The sequence below is a fragment of the Desmodus rotundus genome, chromosome 10 (genome assembly GCF_022682495.2).
Source record: "Desmodus rotundus isolate HL8 chromosome 10, HLdesRot8A.1, whole genome shotgun sequence".
NCBI lineage: Eukaryota > Metazoa > Chordata > Mammalia > Chiroptera > Phyllostomidae > Desmodus > Desmodus rotundus.
This window is the reverse complement of record NC_071396.1, coordinates 19,649,210-19,668,778: the sequence shown is the minus strand read 5'-3', so window position 1 is coordinate 19,668,778 and position 19,569 is coordinate 19,649,210. Positions and strand designations below refer to the sequence as shown.

Below are 19,569 nucleotides of genomic sequence, written 5' to 3'. Positions count from 1 at the left end.
CAGAGAACACACTTGATATGATTTCAGCCTTCTTGAATTTGTTAAGAATTATTTTGTGTCCTACCATGTGGTCTGTCTTTGAGAATGTTCCATGTGCACTTGAGAAGAATGTATATTTTGCTGCTCTGGGATGAAACATTCTATAAATATCAATTAAATCAATTCGATCCAGTTTGTTGTTTAAGGTCACTGTTTCCTTGTTGATTTTCTGTTTAGAAGATCTATCCATTGATGACAGTGGAGTGTTAAAATCCCCCACTATGAATGTATTCTGTCAATCTCTCCCTCTATGTCCAATAAGAGTTTCTTTATATATTTGGATGCTCCTGCTTTGGGTGCGTATATGTTTACAAGGGTTATATCCTGTTGTTGCATCATTCCCTTTAGTTATGTAGCGACTTTCTTTGTTTCTTGTTAAGGCCTTTGTTTTGAAGTCTCTTTCGTCAGATCTAAGTATTGCTATGCCACCTTTTTTGTTTCCATTTACATGGAATATTTTTTCCATCCCTTTACTTCCAGTCTGTGTGTATCATTTGTTTTGAGGTGGGTCTCTTGTAGACAGCATATACATGGGCCATTTTTCTCATCCAGTCAGCTCCCTTATGTCTTTTGATAGAAGCATTTAATCTGTTTATATTTAATGTTATTATTGATAGGTACTTGTTTATTGCCATTTTATTCTTTAAGTCTATGTTTTCTCTCTCTCTATTCTTTTTTTAAATGTTCTAATTTATTTATTACTCATAGAAAATCTCATTTCTGACTGACTCAGACTTAAAGATGGAAGCTCTCAGAGAGGACAGCCTATGTCTCTTGGCAATCTGTTCCTGGCGTTTTTCTTTGGGCTCCTTCATTCTCTTAGCCAAAAGTTTAGCATGTTCTCCAGCCTCTTCCTTATTTTTCCTAGTACATTGTTTCTTCAGAGGAAGATGCTGACATTTGTGTTGCAGGACCCTTGGAGTAACAAGGTGCTGAATCTTAGGTGCTCTGTTGGCGGACATCATCTTCTTTGGAGAGATTGAAAAGTTTGCGGGTTCTGCTGGCTCTTTTGGGCCCCCGGCAATGAGACACAGCAGTATCAGTGAGACCAGGAATATCTACCCCCTCTTTTTTAAAAGCAATGACCAAGTTGAGAACACTGAGATTGGCATCCCCAGTGAAGTCCTGAACGGATTTGTGCGCTCTCTCTCCAGTCCTCCCTGGTCTGTGACAGGAATGCCCCTTACTCAGCAGCAGGCGGACATGGCTATGGGTGGGGACCCCCTGCTTCATGGAGAAACCGTGTTTGTAGTTCTCGCCACTGATTCAAACCACATAATCCTTTCACTACTTTGCCCAGAGCATCAGCAGCTACTTCTGTGGCCCCACACTTCTCATAAAAGGCACGATGTTCGTGTTCATTGTCCACTTCAGTGAGTTTCTGACAGCCAGTGGCTGGGAAAGGTGTTCAGCTTCATTCTGAAGCTCTTCTTTCAGCAGTCCCTTTAACATTTCGTGCAGTACTGGCTGGCTAAGTCCTTTAGCTTTTTTCTTTTCCTCTGGGAAGCTCTGTATTTTGCCTTCAATTTTAAATGGTAGCCTTACTGGATAGAGTAGTCTTGGTTGCAGGTCCTTGGTTTTCATTACTTTGCATATTTCATGCCAGTCCCTTAGGGCCTGAAGTGTTTCTGTTGAGAAGTCAGCTGACAGCCTCATGGGAACTCCCTTTTAGGTAACTAATTTTCTCTTTTGTGCTGCCTTTAAGGTTCTTTGTTTGTCTTTAAACTTTGCCATGTTAAATATGATTGGGAGTCTGTGCTTTGTGAACTTGTGTGACTTTTTCCTGCATCAGGTTAGGTGAGTTTTCAGCATTATTTTTTCAAATGAATTCTCTATCCCTTGTTCACTCTCTTCTCCTTCTTATAGCCCCATGATGCAGATGTTGTCCCAGAGGTCCCTTACTTTCCTCATTTTAAAAAATTGTCTTTTCTTTTTGATGCTCTGCCTGGGTGCTTACTGTTATCTTGTCTCTAAATTGCTGATTCTATCATCTGCTTCATCCAACGTGCTGAATAAATGTTGTATCTTAAAACTGTTCAGATGGAAGAAAAGATGATGGGGCGTGGTGGGCTGAACATGCCCTGCCCGGGCTTACGTCTCTAGAACCTGGGGCATTGTGTTAGGTTACTTGTGACAAAGAGAATCAGGCTAGCAGGAGGGATTAAGGTTGCTAATTAGTGACTATCTTTTTTTTTTTTTTTAATCCTCATTTTGGCGGGGGGGGGGGGATTCTTTTTGCTTTTTGCTCTTCTGATTGTTTTCTGCCACTTTGACTTAGAAATCTCTAATTTGATCCTCTGCTTCTCCTCCTCTACTGTTGATTTCCTATGATATAGTCTTCATTTCAGTTAGTATATTCTTCATTTATCACTGGTTCTCTTTTATGTTTTCTGTCTCTGTTTTTATGTTTCTTATCTCTTTGTTGAAGTTCTCATAAGTTCATCTACTCTCCCCTCAGTTCGTTGGGCATCGTTATAACCAGTGTTTTGCATTCTACATCTGGTAGATTGTGTGTCTCCATTTTGTTTAGTTCTTTTCCGGAGTTTTGTTCTGTTCTTTAACTTGGGACATGTTTCTTTGTCTCCTCATTCTGGCTGCCTTCCTGTGTTTGTTTACTTGTATTAGGTAGAGCTGCTGCATCTCCAAGGCTTGGTAGAGCAGCCTATGTCATAGGTGTCCTGTAGGTTCCAGTGGCACAGCTTTGCTATTCACCTGAGTGAAGCGCTCCAGGTGCGCCCCCTCTGTGAGCTGTGTGCACCCTACTCTTGTAGTTGAGTCTTGATTGTTGTTGGCACCTCAGTGGGAGGAATTTACCCCTAGGCCAATTGGCTTCTAGGACTGGCTGTGACCACTGTGGAGGATCAGATGTGTAGGGGCCAACACCATGGAGCAGGACTTACTTTAGTGGGGTTCTGGTACCCACTGAGTCTGTGTGTTGCTCATGGAGGTGGTAGGGTGGTGCTCTGGTGTGGTGTGAAGCTGGGCACCAGGTGTTGGCTCTCAGGCCTCCTAGGAGGGGCAGGCCAACGTCAGCTGTCACGTATACCCTGCCCGGGACAACTGGCATGAGCTACAGAGTGATCTGCAGGTGGCTGCTATTTGTGCTGGGCTTGGAGAAAGACCAAGCTGTAAACCAATTTTGGCTGCCACTAGAGGTGGGCCTGGGGATACCTAGTGAGAGCTATGGGGCACCCAAGGCCAGATGCTACTTGTTTCAGAGATTTTAGGAAAGTCTGCAGCATGAGCCAAGACAGTTCATTTGTATGGAAAAGCCACTGGAAAATCGGTTGGGTGGGCCTGCAGATTGGGTGGGGTAGGGTCTCAGGAAATCACCAGGGCTGAGCAAACAGTGCCAGTTGGTTGATAGAGACTCAGGTATGGTGCCTGCCTGCTGGCTTTGTAGGAGAGGCTCAGCAAAAACAATGGTCTCCGCCAGCACTTCTGTCTGGGAGAAAGCTGCCGCTCCAGCTCTTGCCCCGATTCCAGACAACTCTGTTCCTTCCCACATACACTGTAGCCCCAGTGCTGGAGCTTAGAGTGAGTGAGTTTGAGTAAATCGTGCGTGAGCCCTTTACTAGAAGTGCCTGGGACTCCAGAAGCCTCTGTCTCGCTCAGCCACAATCCCCACTGGTATTCACAGCCAGAAGTTATGGGGATTCTGTGTTCTTTCTGACACAGAATCCCTGGGCTGGTGGCCTAGTGTGGGGCTGGGACCCTTGGCTCCTCAAAGGGTACCTCTGCATCAGAGATAGCCTTCCCAACTTTTATCTGCCACATGTGGATGTGGGACCAAACCATTCCGTGTCTGCGCCCCTACGATCAGCCTTGATGTGGCTTCTTTCTTATATCCTTAGTCGTAGGGCTTCTGTTTAGCTAGACTTCAGGCCTTTCTGTTGGTCATTCCCTGGTTTGTTGTAATTTTGATGTGATTGTGGGAGGTTGTGAGTACTGCATCTACCTGTGCTGCCGTCTTGACCGGCTGTTCCCTTATATTGATTTTTGTTAGAGCATGATGCTTTATTGTTACCTGCCTGAAAATTGATGTAATAAATTTAAAAAATCTATAATCTATGGTCCTTGGGGCCAGAAAATGTAGTCTTTACTAGTCAGAGTAAATAATTATCCTGAAGAACCACTTGTCTTGTATTTAGGATTACCTATCTCCTGTCTGTTTTTGGTGACTTCAGTTGGCATTGCTATCTTTAACTATAATTAGAAGCCTAGCTGAGGTAACTTCTATTTAGGAAGGAGAGGCTAATGCAATGTAGCTGGGTACTTGTTTAAAGCATAAATTCTAGGTTCTATACCAGAGAATGTAATTTCCTAGGTGGGAATTATGGTCTGGGATGCTTCACTTTAACCTGCCCCCAGGTGATTCTGTCGGCTCAGTCCTCTCCCCCTTGAGAATGGTTTACTTTTTATTCCTAGGCTGCACCAGTTAACCTGTAGGAAAATGTGATCACCAGAAAGCGAAATAAAAACCTTTGGAGCCCTTTCCTTATCTGCCTTTTACGAAAGGAGGCTTTCTGTCCTAGCTTGGCTGAGGCTTGAGTTAAGAATAGCCACTTGTGAAATACCGGTGGATATGGTATAAAGATGTTATCAAGTGTAATGTGTTTTTCATTGTCCCAGTCTGTGCCCCTTACACAAGCACCGCTGTGACAAATTCCCGTTAGCTCAGGGACAGGCCAAAAAGGTTTTCTTCTAATGAACGAAGATGTTCCTGCCGGTCAAGGGAATGCATCTTCCTTTTCTTGCTACAAGGATGCTTCTTATTTTTCTTACCTCCTCCTTTTTTTTTTTGTTAATGGCTTTTGATCTTCCAATACCCAGTTTTCTTTTCCCTGAATTTTGTTTCACTGTAAGTTATTGCAAATCTTTTAAGGACTTTTTCATGTTATAGATTACAAAAGCAAGAGCTTATCTCCAGATGGTACTGGAATATTCCTAAGACCAAAGGCACTGCCAAAGGTAGTGCTGAAAACAAGCTGCGTCATCATTGCAAAGATCCCGAGGTCTTCTAGGCCAATCCTGTAGAAACGTGGTTCCAGCTGCTGGAGTACTCTGTTTCAGCTGTGAGCTGTTGTCAGCATTTGGAGGCTCCCAGCAGTGTGCTCCTCCCTGAGAGTAATTTTGTTCAGAGCAACTCAGAATGAATCAGACTGGCAGTATCGCTTAATGTTCATAGAAGATTCTCTCAATTTTTCAGAGTTGAATGATTTCAACTTACTGATATGTCTTTAAAAAAACGTGTTAGTTATCTCAGGACCTGGTCAGCCTGGGAAGCAATGTGCGCAAGAATCAAAGGCAGCTGCTGGCAGTGCCCATCCTGGACTTCTCCGGGGGCACGAAGGAACCGTGTCCTGGGCTCAGCCCTAGGGTGGGGATGGGTCCTGGAGTTACAGCCATTGACCTGGTGAGAGAGATGGAGCTAAATATTTTTATCACATGCCATTAAACATTCCATGTATTGAACGCCTCCAGTTGGATTTCATGCTCATGAAGCGGTCTTCTGATTATGCTGTGGCTTCTTGTGTTAGCCTGTTTACGGGAGTAGACTCTATTGTTCATATGGAATTGTTTTTTTTAGTCTTTTTTTAGAGTAGTTTTAGGTTCACAGCTGAATGAGAAAGTACAGAGAGGTCCCATATACTCCTGACCCTGCGCAGGCACAGCATCCGCACTATCAGCATCTCCTACCAGACTAGGATGTCCTTAAAATCGATGAACCCGCTCTGACACACCGTCATCGCGCAGAGTCCATCCTTTAATTTGAGTTCACTCTTGGTGTCGTACAGTCTGTGGATCTGGACAAATGTACAAAGACAGGTATCCACCATTACAATGTCCCAGAATAGTTTCTCTGTCCTAAACATCCCTGTGCTCTGCCTTTTTATTCCTCCCTCCCCTCTAGGCCTTGGTGACCACGGATCTTTTTGGTGTCTCCATAGTTCCGCCTTTTCCAGAAGGTCAGAGACTGGGGATCATACAGTATGTAGCCTTTTCAGATCAGCTTCTTTCACCTAGTAATTTGCATTTAAGTTTCCTCTGTGTCTTTTCATGGCTTGATAGTTCATTTCTTTTTAGTGCCAAATAGTAATCCATTGTCTGGATGTACCGCAGTTTGTCCAAGCTCCGAGTTCTGGCTGTTATGACTGATGTTGCTATAAACACCCATGTGCAGGCTTTTGCATGGACACAAGTTTTCAGCTCACTTGAATAAATACCAATGAGCATGATTGCTGGGTTGTTGGACCCATGGTTTTTAATTCTTGTGATTTCACTAAGGTTGGGTCTGATTACAATTTTTTTTTTTCGTGATAGAATGAACTACTCACGTTGGCCAGAACATTTAGGTTTGCACGACGGTTTTATTTATCTTTGTAAACTGATAAAACTGTATTCCAGGGTCTGCTTCAGTCTTTTGTGCATTTGATTTTTCTAGCCTGAGGCTGATCATGGTCTGATTGTTACCAAACCAAACGGGGTTCAGCTGCCCACTGCCACTGGAATGCAAACTCTAGAGGCAGAGGCTGGTGAGACGAGAAAGCGGGTTTTATTCGGATGCTGAACAATCTGGGAGAATGGGGAGCTCCCTGTCTCGAAGCTCATTTCCTCCATAAAACCCAGACAAAACCCAGCTGTCTTCAGCAGGACCAAGAAAAAGGCAGTGCCCCGCATTCCTGCTCCATTTTAAAGTAGTGTTCTTTGGAGCTCGAGGTGGCTACTCAGCTAAGCGGTCACTCAGGTAGCTTAGCTTGTTCCCCACTGCTGTCCGACTTCAGGCTCCCTCCTGGAAGCTGTCTGTGGAGCTGGCACCACCATTGGCCATGTGGCTTCTAGGGCCACAAGGTCTCGTGCTCCTAGCCGGAGAGTGCGCAAAGACCCTGGCAGATGTCCCACCAGGTCAGCAAGAGGGAGTGACTCCCTCCTGGAAGGAGTCAGTGCTAAGGTCACGTGGCTCGTGGAGAGGCTCGGCAAGCACACCCTCCCAGTGCAGGTCCTGAGCAGTGAATGATGAGCAAGAGAGCAATTTCTTTGTTTCCCTGGGTTTATTAGTTTGGGTGTGGGAGGGACCGAGTACTCTCTCAGAATGACCAATTAACTTACTAAACTTCTGCATTTTTTGGGTGGGTCCTCCCAACCAACCCTTCTCCCTGGCTAGACTGACAGGCCTCTTTGGTCCAGTACCTCCTCCTGCTGCCATCTTAACCTCTGTTGTACATGTGCCTGCCTCCCCATAGTCTCCCCAGAGTCTGGCCCTGGAAAGGAGTAGGAGGGCTTTTTCCTCTCTCTCCACTCATTTGCTAGCCTTACATGTTCTCAGTGTAAGAATTTCCTCCTGCCGCCCTCTTGCCAGGGGGCTGGCGTGAACTCTCCTGATGCCTCCCATGTCCTAGTCCCCCTTGAAGTCTAACAAGTAAAGGGACCCTGGAAACCCCACACTGCCTCTCAGGCAGCACCGCCGGCTTTCTGTTGGTATCACGATCACCCACAGCATGTAGAGGGCAGAAGCCCGGATTACAGGCTGTGACTGATGAGCTGTCTGCTCTCTCATCTCCACTGCTATCTGTACTTGCTGTGCTGTCGTAATAATGAACCGGCCCCATGTAGACGCCTGCTGAACTATCAGTTGTCTTCATCAGAGTCACAGGTAATCACACCGGAATGCTGGCCTTGCTCCTTCCACCTGTGTTAGCTCAAGAAGTGACTTGTTCTTTGTAATGCGGAAGAGTGGCCTTGTGTTGTGCATTCTTCTTGGTAATGTCCACCGACTCAGCCCACTCTGATAGTTTTATGATGAGCAACATTAATTGTATTTATTTCTTATAACAAGGCCTTTATTTGACAAAAAATGGGTTAGGATACGGAAGAATTGTGGTGCTAGTACAGGGTTTGGTCCTTTCTTGCCACGTTATTTTGGCAAGTGGGACAAAATAAGAAATATACAATATGTTTGGTCTCTGCCCCGAGTTCCTGACACAGCTTCTCAAACCCTCATAATTTCCTGAGTGATAGGGTTGCTGGGACCATCTTTCCTCCTGATACTAGTCTTAGACCTCGAGGCAGGAGCTACTGAGGCCCTCAGGAGCTCAGTGATGAGTGCCTTTTGTTTGCTAATGCGTGCCTGGTGGCCTCAGCATGGGGGAAGGTCACCAGACCGTCCTCTGTGATGGTCCTCTGTGATGAGGAGCTCGAAGCTTTCGGCACTGGAAATGGAGTTAATAATCAGTCACATCTACATGATGGAGTCTTGTGAAAGTCCCTAAACTGTGGGGTTTGGAGGTTGTCCAAGTTGGTGAACTGACCCACATGCTGAGAGAGGGTGGTGCACCCCAAACTCTGACTCCTGTGCTCAGGACCCTTCTGGACCCCACCTTCTGGACCTTTTCATCTGGTTATTCATGTATATCCTTTATTTTATTGTTCGTAATAAATTGGAAAACACGTTTCCCTGAGGTTCTGAGCTATTTCAGCAGATTACGTAGGGAACCTGAGGAAAGGGTGAAGAAACCCTTGAGTTATACCCGGTTGGTGAGAAGTGCAGGTGACAGACAGCCTGGGACTTGTGACTGGCGTCTAGCCGGGAGCAGGTTTGTTGGAGTGAGCCCTTAACCTGCGGGGTCTGCACTGGGAGCAGTGAGTGTTGGAAGTGAGTTAAGCTGCAGGACACCCAGTGTGCGTCTAGCAAGAGTTGGAGAATTGCTTGGTGTGGAAAACCCACACATCCCGTCTCAGAAGTGTTGTGAAATAGAGAAAGTAACAGAGTTTTCCCTTCGACAAGTCTAAGCGTTCCCTGTGTGTTAGTTTCTTACCTGTAAAACTGAGATCACATCTTTCCATGCTCATGTGAAATAGGGTTCTTGAGGGATGCAGGATGCAGTTCAAGCTCCTTACCGTGCGGCACAGAGTTTTGCAGTGGTGCTCAAGCTCTAGTCAAACCTCCCGTCTTTATCCCCTGCCCTGTGCTCCTGCCCCAGCCTCCGGGGGACACTTTGAGCTCTTGCTGGGCTGGACTCTTTGAGGTTCCCTAAGCACGTCAGGAGCTCCCCAACTGCACCTTGCCTCCCACATCTCCCCTTCAGGGTTCCCCCAGGTGTTACCACTTCTGTGTGTGTTTCCCGCCCAGCACCCAGCAGTAGTCACTGTCTTTTTATCTGTGCTTCCGCAACACCTGCACTTGCTTTTGTTACATGATGTTCGTTCTTTATATAATAACCGTTACTTTATACATCTATCCCTGTTGTAAAATTTAAGATGTTTTAGGGCAAGGAGCCGTTTTATTTATTTTCCTGTCCTGTTAATTTTTTCTCTTTATTATTTATTTCTTTTTACTTTCTGTAGGTTTAATTTGCTTCATTTTTATCCCCTTAACATTTTGAGACAGATGATTATTTTCAGTCTTCCATCTAACATATGCTTGAAGTCTAAGCTTCTTTCAAAATGCAGCTTTTACCTGCATTCCCCAAATTTTGATGTGTAGTGTTTTTATTATCATTCTGTTCAAAATATTTCCTAACTTACGTTGTTCTTTTTTGAAGCAAGGTAATCTGAACGATATTGCCTAATTTCTAAACATGAGGATTTTTCTAATGAACTTTGGTTGTTGACTTCCTGCAGAATTCCACCGTGTGCAGAGAACCTACTCTGTGATTTCAGTCTTTTTATTTTTTTATTATGATAAAATACATATAAAATTTACATTTTTCCAGTGCACAGTTCATGGGCATTAGGTACATTTATATTTTTGTGCAACTATCATTATCTTCCCTCTCCAGAACATTTTTTTTCCCAGACTGAAACGTCATACATATTAGACAATACAGGGTGTGGCCGGAGTAGGTTTATGGTCGTTCCTGTGGAAAGCAGTACAGTAATAACTAATAACAAGAATAAACTCTCTGCTTGCAGACTCACAACTTGTAAACCCACTTTTGCCCACCCTTAGTTTCCACCCCCCTCTCTCCCAGCCCTGACAGCCACCATTCTGCTTTCTTTCTCTGTGGATTTGACTACTCCAGTACCTCACGTGAGGGGAATCATACAGTGTTTTGTCTTTTTGCTCACTCTACTCGGCATCATGTCCTCAAGATTCATCCATGCTGTTGCACGTGTCAGAATTTCCTTCCTGTTTAAGGTTGAATTATATTCCATTATATGTTTACACTACATCAAAAAGAACAACATACTTAGAAATTAACTCACCCAAGGAAGTGAAAGATTTGTACAATGGAAACTACAAAACATTGCTGAAAGAAATTAAAGAAGACATAAATGGAAAGACATTCCATGTGCATGAATTGAAAGAGTAGTATTGTTAAAACATCAGTGATACCCAAAGCAATCTCCAGGTTCCGTGTAGCCCCTGTTAAAATCCCACCGATGCTCTTTGTGGGCTCTCTTTTAATCCAGAACACTTAGTCCATTTCAGTTTCACTTAATTATTAATGTATTGGTGTCATATCTACCGTCTTACTGTTTGCTTTCTATTTGACTTGCTTGTGCTCTTCTTTTTTCTCTTGGATTATTTTTCTTATTTTTGTCCATTACTTTGGTAGGTATGTATTTTTATCCTTTAATGGTTCCACTGGAGATGAAAACGTGCACCTTGGACCCACAGAAGTCTAATGACCATCAGCAGTTCACCTCTTCCTGGACTCACGCACAGACTTTAGGACACGTGGACACTGATTCCACTTACCCGCTTCCTAACTCACGTGTTGGGTATTTTAATCTATGTGCATTTTAAGCCCAAAGAGCTGATGTTACTACTTTATCTTGTCAGTATTAATTCACATTTCACGTATATTTACCTTTTTGTTGTCCTTCATTCATTCCCCTCTGTATCCTCAGGCTTCCCTCTGGGTTAATTTTCTTTTTCCTTGAAGATTAACCCCATCTTTTTTTTTCCCCCCGAAATTGCCTTTATGTTGCCTTCATTTTTTTAAAAATTAAAATTTTGGTTACATAGATACAAAACTTAAAACTTGCCATTTTTTGCCGTTTTTAAATAGGGACGGTTTGGGAGTAGTTTTAGAGTCACGGCAAACCCGAATGGAAGACGCAGTGATTTCGTACACACCTCCTGTCCCCACACGTGCATAGCCTCCCCCGGTCCCGTGGGGTCGTCTTTTTGTTGTCGAGTGTTAGGGTTGTGTTTCTTCATGTTCTAGGTGTGAAGCCCTCACCAGAGTTGTGATTTGCAAACATGTTCTTCCATTCTGTGTGTTGTCTTTTCACATTCTTGGTACTGTCCTTTTACATACAAAACAGTTCAATTTTTACAAAGTCCAGAGGGAGAGAAACATTCATTTGTTTTCTGCTGCTTTATGCATTCATGGGTGCTTCCTGTTTGTGCCCAGACTGGAGACCTGCAGCCTTGGTGTGTCCGGACGCCGCTCTAACCAACCGAGTTGTCTGGCCAGGGCTTCAAAGTGATTTTAAAAATAGTTCATTTAACTTTTCTAGTTGTTCTCAGCAGGAGGGTAGATCCAGAAGTGAAACCCTCTGTCTTATTTGTGTACCTAGCACAGTACTCTGTACACAGGGGGTACTTACCAACTAGGTGGAGGGGAGGAGAGAAGGCAGAGAAAATGCTCTGAAGTCTAAGGCGGTGTGCAGACATAAGGTATCAGTTACAGAGGTCACAGAACAATGGCTGAGTCTTGGCTTCTGGAGTTCGAATGACCTGGGAATGACTTTTGTTCAGTGTGTTATTTAACCTAGATTGAACAAGGATACTATTTACTTATAGAATTTTATTTTATGTAACGCAGATTACTAGACTAGGACTCAAAAAATGTATTGGGAGAGTTGAGGGGCTGGGTGAAAGAGGTGCAGGGATTAAGAAGGACACATTGGTTGTTACAAAATAGTCACGGGGATGTAAACTATAGCACTGGGAATGCAGTTAATAACACTGTAATAATCTCACATGGTGCCAGGCGGGTACTGGGAATATCAGGGGGAAACACTTCGTAAAGCATATGATTGTATAACCACTATGCTGTACACCTGAAGCTAATGGAAAGTAATATTGAAAGTCAACTGCAATTGAAAAATAAATTGTGTTTATTTGTCCGGAAGCTGATAAAAGAGGACAATAACAATACCTCCTTGACACAGATGAATTGTCTGTTGTAAGGATAACATGAGATAATGTAAAGAAAAGTTTCTGGCATTTAGTACGTGCTCAGTAAATTTTAGCCAATGTTGTTTTCTACAACTGTGATTTTGTTGACTTTTTGAACCAAACATGCTATTGTGTTTGCCGATTGAAGTCCTTCCTCAAAGATGGTTCTTTCCGCAGTGGCGTCTGTGACGAAGTGTCCCTTGCAGGCTGTGTTTGCTTGCAGGAGAAGGGAGCGTTTCGCCTGTCACCGCCTGTCGCTCATTTGGTTTTTCTTGTCCTGCTAGGACTCTGGTTAGGAGTAGAATGGGACAATCCCGAGAGGGGCAAGCACGATGGAAGCCACGAAGGGACTGTGTATTTTAAATGCAGGTAATTTTTCATTATGCATTGGCGTGGTTATTTAGGGTAGCATGTAATAGTTGGATAAAAGGGGACGGAGAAGAAATGTTTGACTTTTGGGTTAGTTCTATAATGCAGAATTTGGTGTATTCTACAAAGAAATTCTATTGGTAGAGTTTTTTTCTTTTATAAAGGTTTTATTTATTAGAGAGAGGGGGAGGCAGGGAGAAAGAGAAGGAGAGAAACATCAGTGTGAGAGAAACATCAATTGGTTGCCTCTCATATACACCCTGAGTGGGGACTGAATCTGCAACCCAGGCATGTGTCCTGACCAGGAGTCAAACTGGTGACCTTTCACTTGGCAGCATGATGCCCAGCCTGCTGAGTGAGCACACCAGTTAGAGTTGCAGAGTTCTTTTCCATGTTTGCACTTCTTCCCTTTTAAGAAGTCTTTAGATTTCAGATTTTACTTGGAAAGCCATAATAACAAGGTAAGTATTTTACCACAGTAAACATTTTCTTTATGTTTAGATGCTATTTTAATGAAGCCGTAGCAATGTATGATTGCTAGGTCATACATTTTTACATCCTATGCTGGTGAAATTGGCAAATGGCAAAGTGGTGGTGTACCCATTTTAAATAGGAAAAACAGGAGTCAAAACTTGTCATTGTAACACAGTGAGGACCCCGTCTCTCCAGAAGCGTGTGTGAATATGAAGTGGCAGAGTGTGTTAGATGTACGCATATAACAACGTAGTCAGTTTGCCTTATACCTTACCAAGATATCAGGATATGTGAGTGGGGTGTTGGGTGAACTCAGCTTCTTGAGTCTCCCCAGTGTCTCAGGTTGGTAGGACGACACTGCTGTTCAGGTTGGGTGCTGCTCTCTAGGGAAAAAAGTGAGAACAGACCGCGTGGTTTGCAGGGTTTGTCTTAGGGTGTACATTCTTCCTACTGCATTTTCCCCCAGCCAGTTCAGCCTGTGTGGATCTCAGGAGCCTCCAGGTAAGCACAGAATCAGCCCTGACTGGTGTGGCTCAGTTGGTTGGGCGTTCCGAAAAGCAAAGTGTCGCTGGTTCAAGTCCAGTCAGGGCACCTGCCTGGGTTGCAGGTTCAGTCCCCGGTCAGGGTGTGTGTGAGAGGCAAAGGATCAATGTTTCTCTCTCATACTCTTTCTCCCTCCCTCCCTTCCCCTCTCTCTAAAAGTAAAAGAAACAAAATCTTACAAAAAAAAAAAAATAGAATCACATGTGCAAGGGTCTAATCTCTGCTTTAACCATGATCTTAAGAAGAATGTAGGATGGGCTTAAACCCAGGAAATAAATATTTTTACAGTCAGCCTACAATGATTCCTTATGTAATCACACCTGTTCCTTATTCTCAATATTTGTGGTGGCCATGACAGGTGTTATTACTATCTTTCGGTGATGACCAAGTGTACTAATGAGTTATGAGTAGAGAATGAAGAACTAGTGTTGAGCTAAAATCCTGGCTGTGGATTCCTCCCCATTGTAGTTTCTCTAAAAAGGGTAGATTGTTTTTTCCTTGAGCAGTTGAATTAGGAGTTGAATTAGAGGAGAACTTGTCAGGCCTCCTCTAAATAGGGGTTCTGATCATTTCCTGCCACTCTGTGATTTCAGTCTGATCTTTTACATAATCTGAGGTAAATGTGGCAACGTCCTGAGCTGTTGTTACCCATAAGGAATATTCGTGATACTATCAACTCATGGTTTCCAGATTTTCCCAAAATTCACGATTGCGAGCCGGTCACCCGTATCTCTCCCAGGGACTCTCTTCTCCTTCCCTCGTCTTTGCCGGGGTTGAGAGGCTCAGTTAAGGTGATTAAGCTTGAAGTTCTCTCTACCGTGTCCCTCAATAGCACAGTGATTTTCAGTTTTGTTTTGTTTTACATTTTAACCTAAACTAAAAAGTACACTCTATAAACAGGACTGCACGGACCAATATTCTCCCACTCAGCTCTTATATAAAATGTTCTCTTTTGGGGCGCTCTTCCTCTCAGGGCAAGCCCATGCCTTTCCCTTCCTCCTCCTTCCCCCAGGCTCCTTGCCTTGGCCTTGGCATTTCTGGCCCCTGAGCTCCCAGGGTCCTTCTTCTTTTGCTTGAGTGACTTGTTTCCTGAGCCGACGCAGCCGACCTGGCTCATTGCTACTACCTCTAACTTTCTAAATAAACCTTTAGCTTGTAATTTGAAAATAAAATAAAATGTTCTCTTTCCAAGCAGTTACGTGATTTCTCTTTTCTGATGAGCAAGAAAGCTTAAAATCGTATAGCGAGTGCAACCTCACTTTAATTCTTGGAGTCAGAGGGGACGTATGTTCCAGACTGTGTCCTCAGCTTTGGATAACTTAAAAAATGGAAACCCCTTGATGTGCCAGGCTGCACATGTCACGAGATTGTGGTAAAGTGGACTGAGGTTCTCCAATGAGCATTAATGGTGTTACAGAGCAAGGGGGGGGTGATTCACGATAAATTATTACAGAAAGGATCCCCCTTTTTCTGTCTCTGGAGGTCCCCCCACACACACCTGCTAGGTTTGAAATGCCCGCCGCCAGAGGAAAGACGTCTCTCAATGCCAGAGACTGGTGAAAAAGAAAGGAATTGTTTATTTAAAAGTTACACAGACTTAGAGTAATGGCTTAATGTCTTCATTAAGATACTAAAGTCCTTTAGAATACCCACAGATGCACAGTCCTTCCCTCTCCCTCTGCCCAGTCCGGGTACCGTGTCTCAGGAAAGGAAGTAGAAGTCCGTGATTCAGGCTCCCGGCACCATCAGCTGTGTGGCTGCTGCAATCTCCAGTTAATCCAAAGCCATGTGGCACCTTCTCATGGCCCACCAGCAACAGTTCTTTCTCCCCTTTTCTTCCCGGCAAAGTCTCTCCTGCTGCCCAAGCCACGTGGCAAAAAGAAGCACCCTAAAACCACATGGTCCTCTCTACTCTCCTTAAGAACCGCGTGGCCCCCTGTTTACTTCAGAACCTCGTGGTACTCTTCCTTTCCCCTCAGAACTGTGTGGTCCTCCTCTCTATGGCTGCCGCACCTGGGTTTAAATTCCAGCCCCCCCTCTTCCTTTGCAGCCCCATTTCCGACTCCTCCTACAGTCAGTTACACCTGCCAGCATTCCCTATTCTTCCAGCTTTACTGGGCTGCCAATAGTAAGTCCGGGCAGGTGTGGCCCCATGGCGTGGAGCCAATCATCTCCAAGCTCTCATGCAGGCCTTGTAACCAGGGGGAGTTGCTTCCCAGTCGCACACTTGGGTAGAATTCGCTCCCATCCCCCTGGCTCAAAGCTTGGCCACAGCTATTTAACATATCTATGAAATCAGTTAAAGATTATAAACATGTTAAATGACTGTGCCAGGGGTTAGCTGCAAAGCTCTTGCCACCCAAAACAGCTCTGAATAGCCCTGCTCCATGTGTCCCATCCCCCCTGGCTCAGGCCTGTAGGGGTGAAGACATCCTATATATATATATTTCTAATATTTCCTGGACACCTTGAGTTCTGGACCTCATTACAAATCCTTTCTTGGGGCCCTCCTCTTGGCTGCACCCTGCTTCAATAGGTCAGCGTAAAATACTCTCCTGGTATGGTGTAAAGTGTTAGAAGAGTTTTTTAAAAAATCACTAAATGTACTACTGACAATACCGTCTCCCTGCCTGAACATCTCTGCAAAAGGTGAAAGAACAATTTTATTTTGGGGTGTGTATGTGTGCTTTACTTAAAATTTTTTCCAAGTACAGTTGACATCCAGTATTAATGTATGTTAGTTCCATGTGTATAGCATAAGGGTTAGAGAATGATGCACTTTACAAAGTGGTTGCCCTGATAATTCTAGTACCCACCTGGGACCACACATAGTTGTCGCAGTGTAACTGACTGTATTCTCTATGCTGTACTTTACATCCCCGGGATTAGTTTGTAACCACCAATACGTCCCTCTCAGTCCCTTCACCTTTTCACTCAGTATTCCCTCTGCACCCTCCTCCCCTCTGGCAGCCCCCAGTCTGCTCTCTCTCTATGCGTCTGTTTCTCTTTTGTTTCTTTTTTGTTCTTTAGATTTCACAAATGACTAAAATTACACGGTGTTTGTCTGACTTCTCTTAGCATAACACCCTCCATGTCCGTTCACGTTGTTACAGACGGTAAGATTCCATTCTTTTTTACGGCCAAGTCATAGTCCACTGTACACACGCCCCACTTCCTCAGCCCCTCATCTGTCGACGGGCACTTGGGTTGCTTCCATATCTTGGCTATTGTATGTGTCGTATATAGTGCTGCAATGAATGTAGGGGTACATATATATCATTTCCAATTAGTGTTTTGGGTTTCTTCAGATATATATCCAGAATTGGAATTGCCAGATCATAAGGCAATTTCTTATGGGGAATCTACCGTAGAAAGGGTCTACAATCAAAAGGGTTCAGAAAACAGGGAAAACACATTACAGAATTATCCAAGGGGTGACAAACTGGCCAGGGCAGAGGGACTGTGAATGAGCCTGGCAAAAATTCTCAACCTGCTGCTGTTGAGGGTGATTATAAAGACGGGTCCAAGAGGGAGCCGTCAAGGGGAGCAGTGACGGGGAGGGGTCTGCCCAGTGCACAGCCATCAGCCTTTGGGGTGAGGAAGGGTGGGGGTGGGGTGTAAGAGTGACAGAGGCATTTACCAATTTCCTGGCAGAAATAATTACAGTTCAGAATATCTTGTTCTTTCAACCACAATAACACCAACAGAAATAAGGAGTACTTCAAAATATAAAATAAAACTGCCCTGGCTGGTGAGGCTCAGTGGATTGAGCTCTGGGCTGCGAACCAAAGGGTCGCCAGTTTGATTCCCAGTCAGGGTACTTGCCTGGGTTGCGGACCAGGTCCCCATGGGGCATGTGAGAGGCAGCCACACATTGATGTTTCTCTCTCCCTCCCTTCCCCTCTCTCTAAAAATAAATAAAATCTTTAAAAAATACATATACACACACATATATATATAAAACAAAACTGACACCAGAAATTTCCAAAACAAGAGCTTTGCTTAAAATGACTTTTGTTTCATGCCATTGAGCAGTAAACCACTGTGCAGAAATGTCACAGACAAGAGCAGCAACACATGACTAGGTTTTCTTGAGCACAAACTGACTCGATCTAGTACAGAAAAGGAAGGCTCTCTCCCTGTCATGGCTCGCCCACCTCCCAGAGGGCAGGGCCGGGCAGGGCCTGCTGCAGGAACGTCCCTTCTCAGTCTGGGGCCTTGCCAAGGAGCACACGAAGACCTGCAGGCCCCCTCTTAGGTCTGCTCCAGGTTCGCCGAAACCAGCACCACACCTGGATGTTGTCCTGCAATGTCGGCCATGGCCCTTCTTTTTATATATACATATTTAAAAATTTTTTGATTTTAGAGAGGGGGAAGGGAGGGAAAAAGAGAGGGAGAGGAACCTCGATGTGAAAGAGAAGCATCGATTCATTGCCTTCCATTGGTGCCCTAACCAGGGACCGAACCCACAAGCCAGGCATTTGCCTTGACTGGAAATCGAGCTGGTGACCCTGCAGTTTGTGGGATGGTGTCCGACCAATTGAGGCACAGCGGCTGGGGGCTTAGCCTTTTTTCTTTCCTTCCACATCTCCCCTTCAGTCCTCCAAAGAGGACAGATGACTCTGGATCAACATCTGGAGATCCAGGGAAGTCTTTCTGGCCAAGGGAGCAGGGGAAAGGGCCTTCCACCACCTAGTGAGCCACCTGGCTTGCTCCCATAGCACCACCCAGCCCCAATACCAGTGCCTGGAGACCTGCCTACAATCTGTTATCTGTGGGGAGCTGTGCCTACTCCCCAACACACTGAGTTATCAAGCAGCACAAATAGCAAACCCCGGCTGAGGCTGCAGCCAGAGAGAGGATCTAATAGCTAGACCTGTGGTACTGGACGTAAAGTGTGCCTACCACCAGCTTACCCCAACCAGTCGGCAAGCAGCCTCTGTGAACGCTGAGAAGTTCAAGGAGAAAGAGAGAGTACTGACTTGGGGAGACAGTCTTTGCCTTTCTCACAAGCTCACAGAGGTACACCATCACTGGGGAGAAAATGGGCCAGATCATCTTTGGTGTCCAAAACCAAACACCAAGACTGCAAGCAGGCACGACCATATTCCTGCTCTTCTGAGCTGATGCCACAAGTTGGACAACTGAACGGACTGTTCTCATTGGCCCAGATGCTTGGCCAAGGCTACTCAGGGGCTTGAGGGAACGCTCATTTCTCTTCTTAGGGCTGTTTTAAAAGAAGCTGTCCACTCCTACAGACACTCTCTCAAATGCACACTGAGCTTGCGCACGCTGGCTGGTGACACGGAAACTTGGCCAGAGAGGTTGGGGAGCAACCTTGGCACTGAAAGGAAGGCCCTGAGGAGGAGCTGGGAAGTCCAGGCCCACTGGTAAGGGCACCACCCTCCAAGGCAGGCTGCCCTGCTTCTTGGCCAGGTTTGGCCCAATGTGCGCGTGAGATGCAGACCGATTCAGATGCATGCTGCTCCCTGAACTCCTCAAACAGAGTCCCTGATACCCTGTGGAGCCTCTGGACTAGGCTCACTCTCTGTTCCTCCACGTTTCTGAGCCAGCCTGGCCCTCAGAAGCCCTGCATGTCCCCTTCACTTCCTCCCTTCCCTGACAGTGTATCTGTTTTTAGCCTGGCCAGGGCAGGCATATGGCTTTCACTTTCTTCTTTCCTTCCAAGCAGCAGGAAGTGCCAGGCAGAATGGGACTCTGAGCTGTAGCCAGGGCACAGGCAAGCTTTAGAGGCATGCCAGTGCAGGGAAAGCTCAGGCTGACTGGCAACCTGGCCGTGCCACACAGGGAGGAAAAGAGCTTCTGCAGAGTCACTTAGGCCCCTGTGGCCAGCTGAGGCATGCCATCTGGTACAAAGACCCCACACACTGGTAGGGGGCAGGACAGGCCCCTCCTTCCAACTTTTCCTCTTGTGAAGAGGCTGAGGGGCTCTGAGGCCTTGCGTGGTTCCTTATCGGCCTGTCCGCCCCACCTCGCAGCACTTCAATGGT

The 19,569-nt window shown here is 45.3% G+C and overlaps 1 protein-coding gene and 1 pseudogene across 2 annotated transcripts in view; one reads left to right on the top strand and one right to left on the bottom strand.

The window, feature by feature from the left end:
• Positions 1 to 19,569, top strand: part of TBCE (tubulin folding cofactor E) — a 68,415-nt gene that overhangs the window by 19,326 nt on the left and 29,520 nt on the right. For both annotated transcript variants that reach the window (XR_008425432.2, XM_024561931.4), the window contains exon 3: positions 12,457 to 12,541. Coding sequence is in view for 1 of the 2 variants with exons in the window: in XM_024561931.4 (XP_024417699.2) it covers positions 12,457 to 12,541 (85 nt within the window). In the remaining variant the exon portion in view is untranslated. The remainder of the gene's footprint in view (positions 1 to 12,456; positions 12,542 to 19,569) is intronic.
• On the bottom strand, positions 567 to 1,438 carry LOC128779405 (small ribosomal subunit protein eS6-like; annotated as a pseudogene).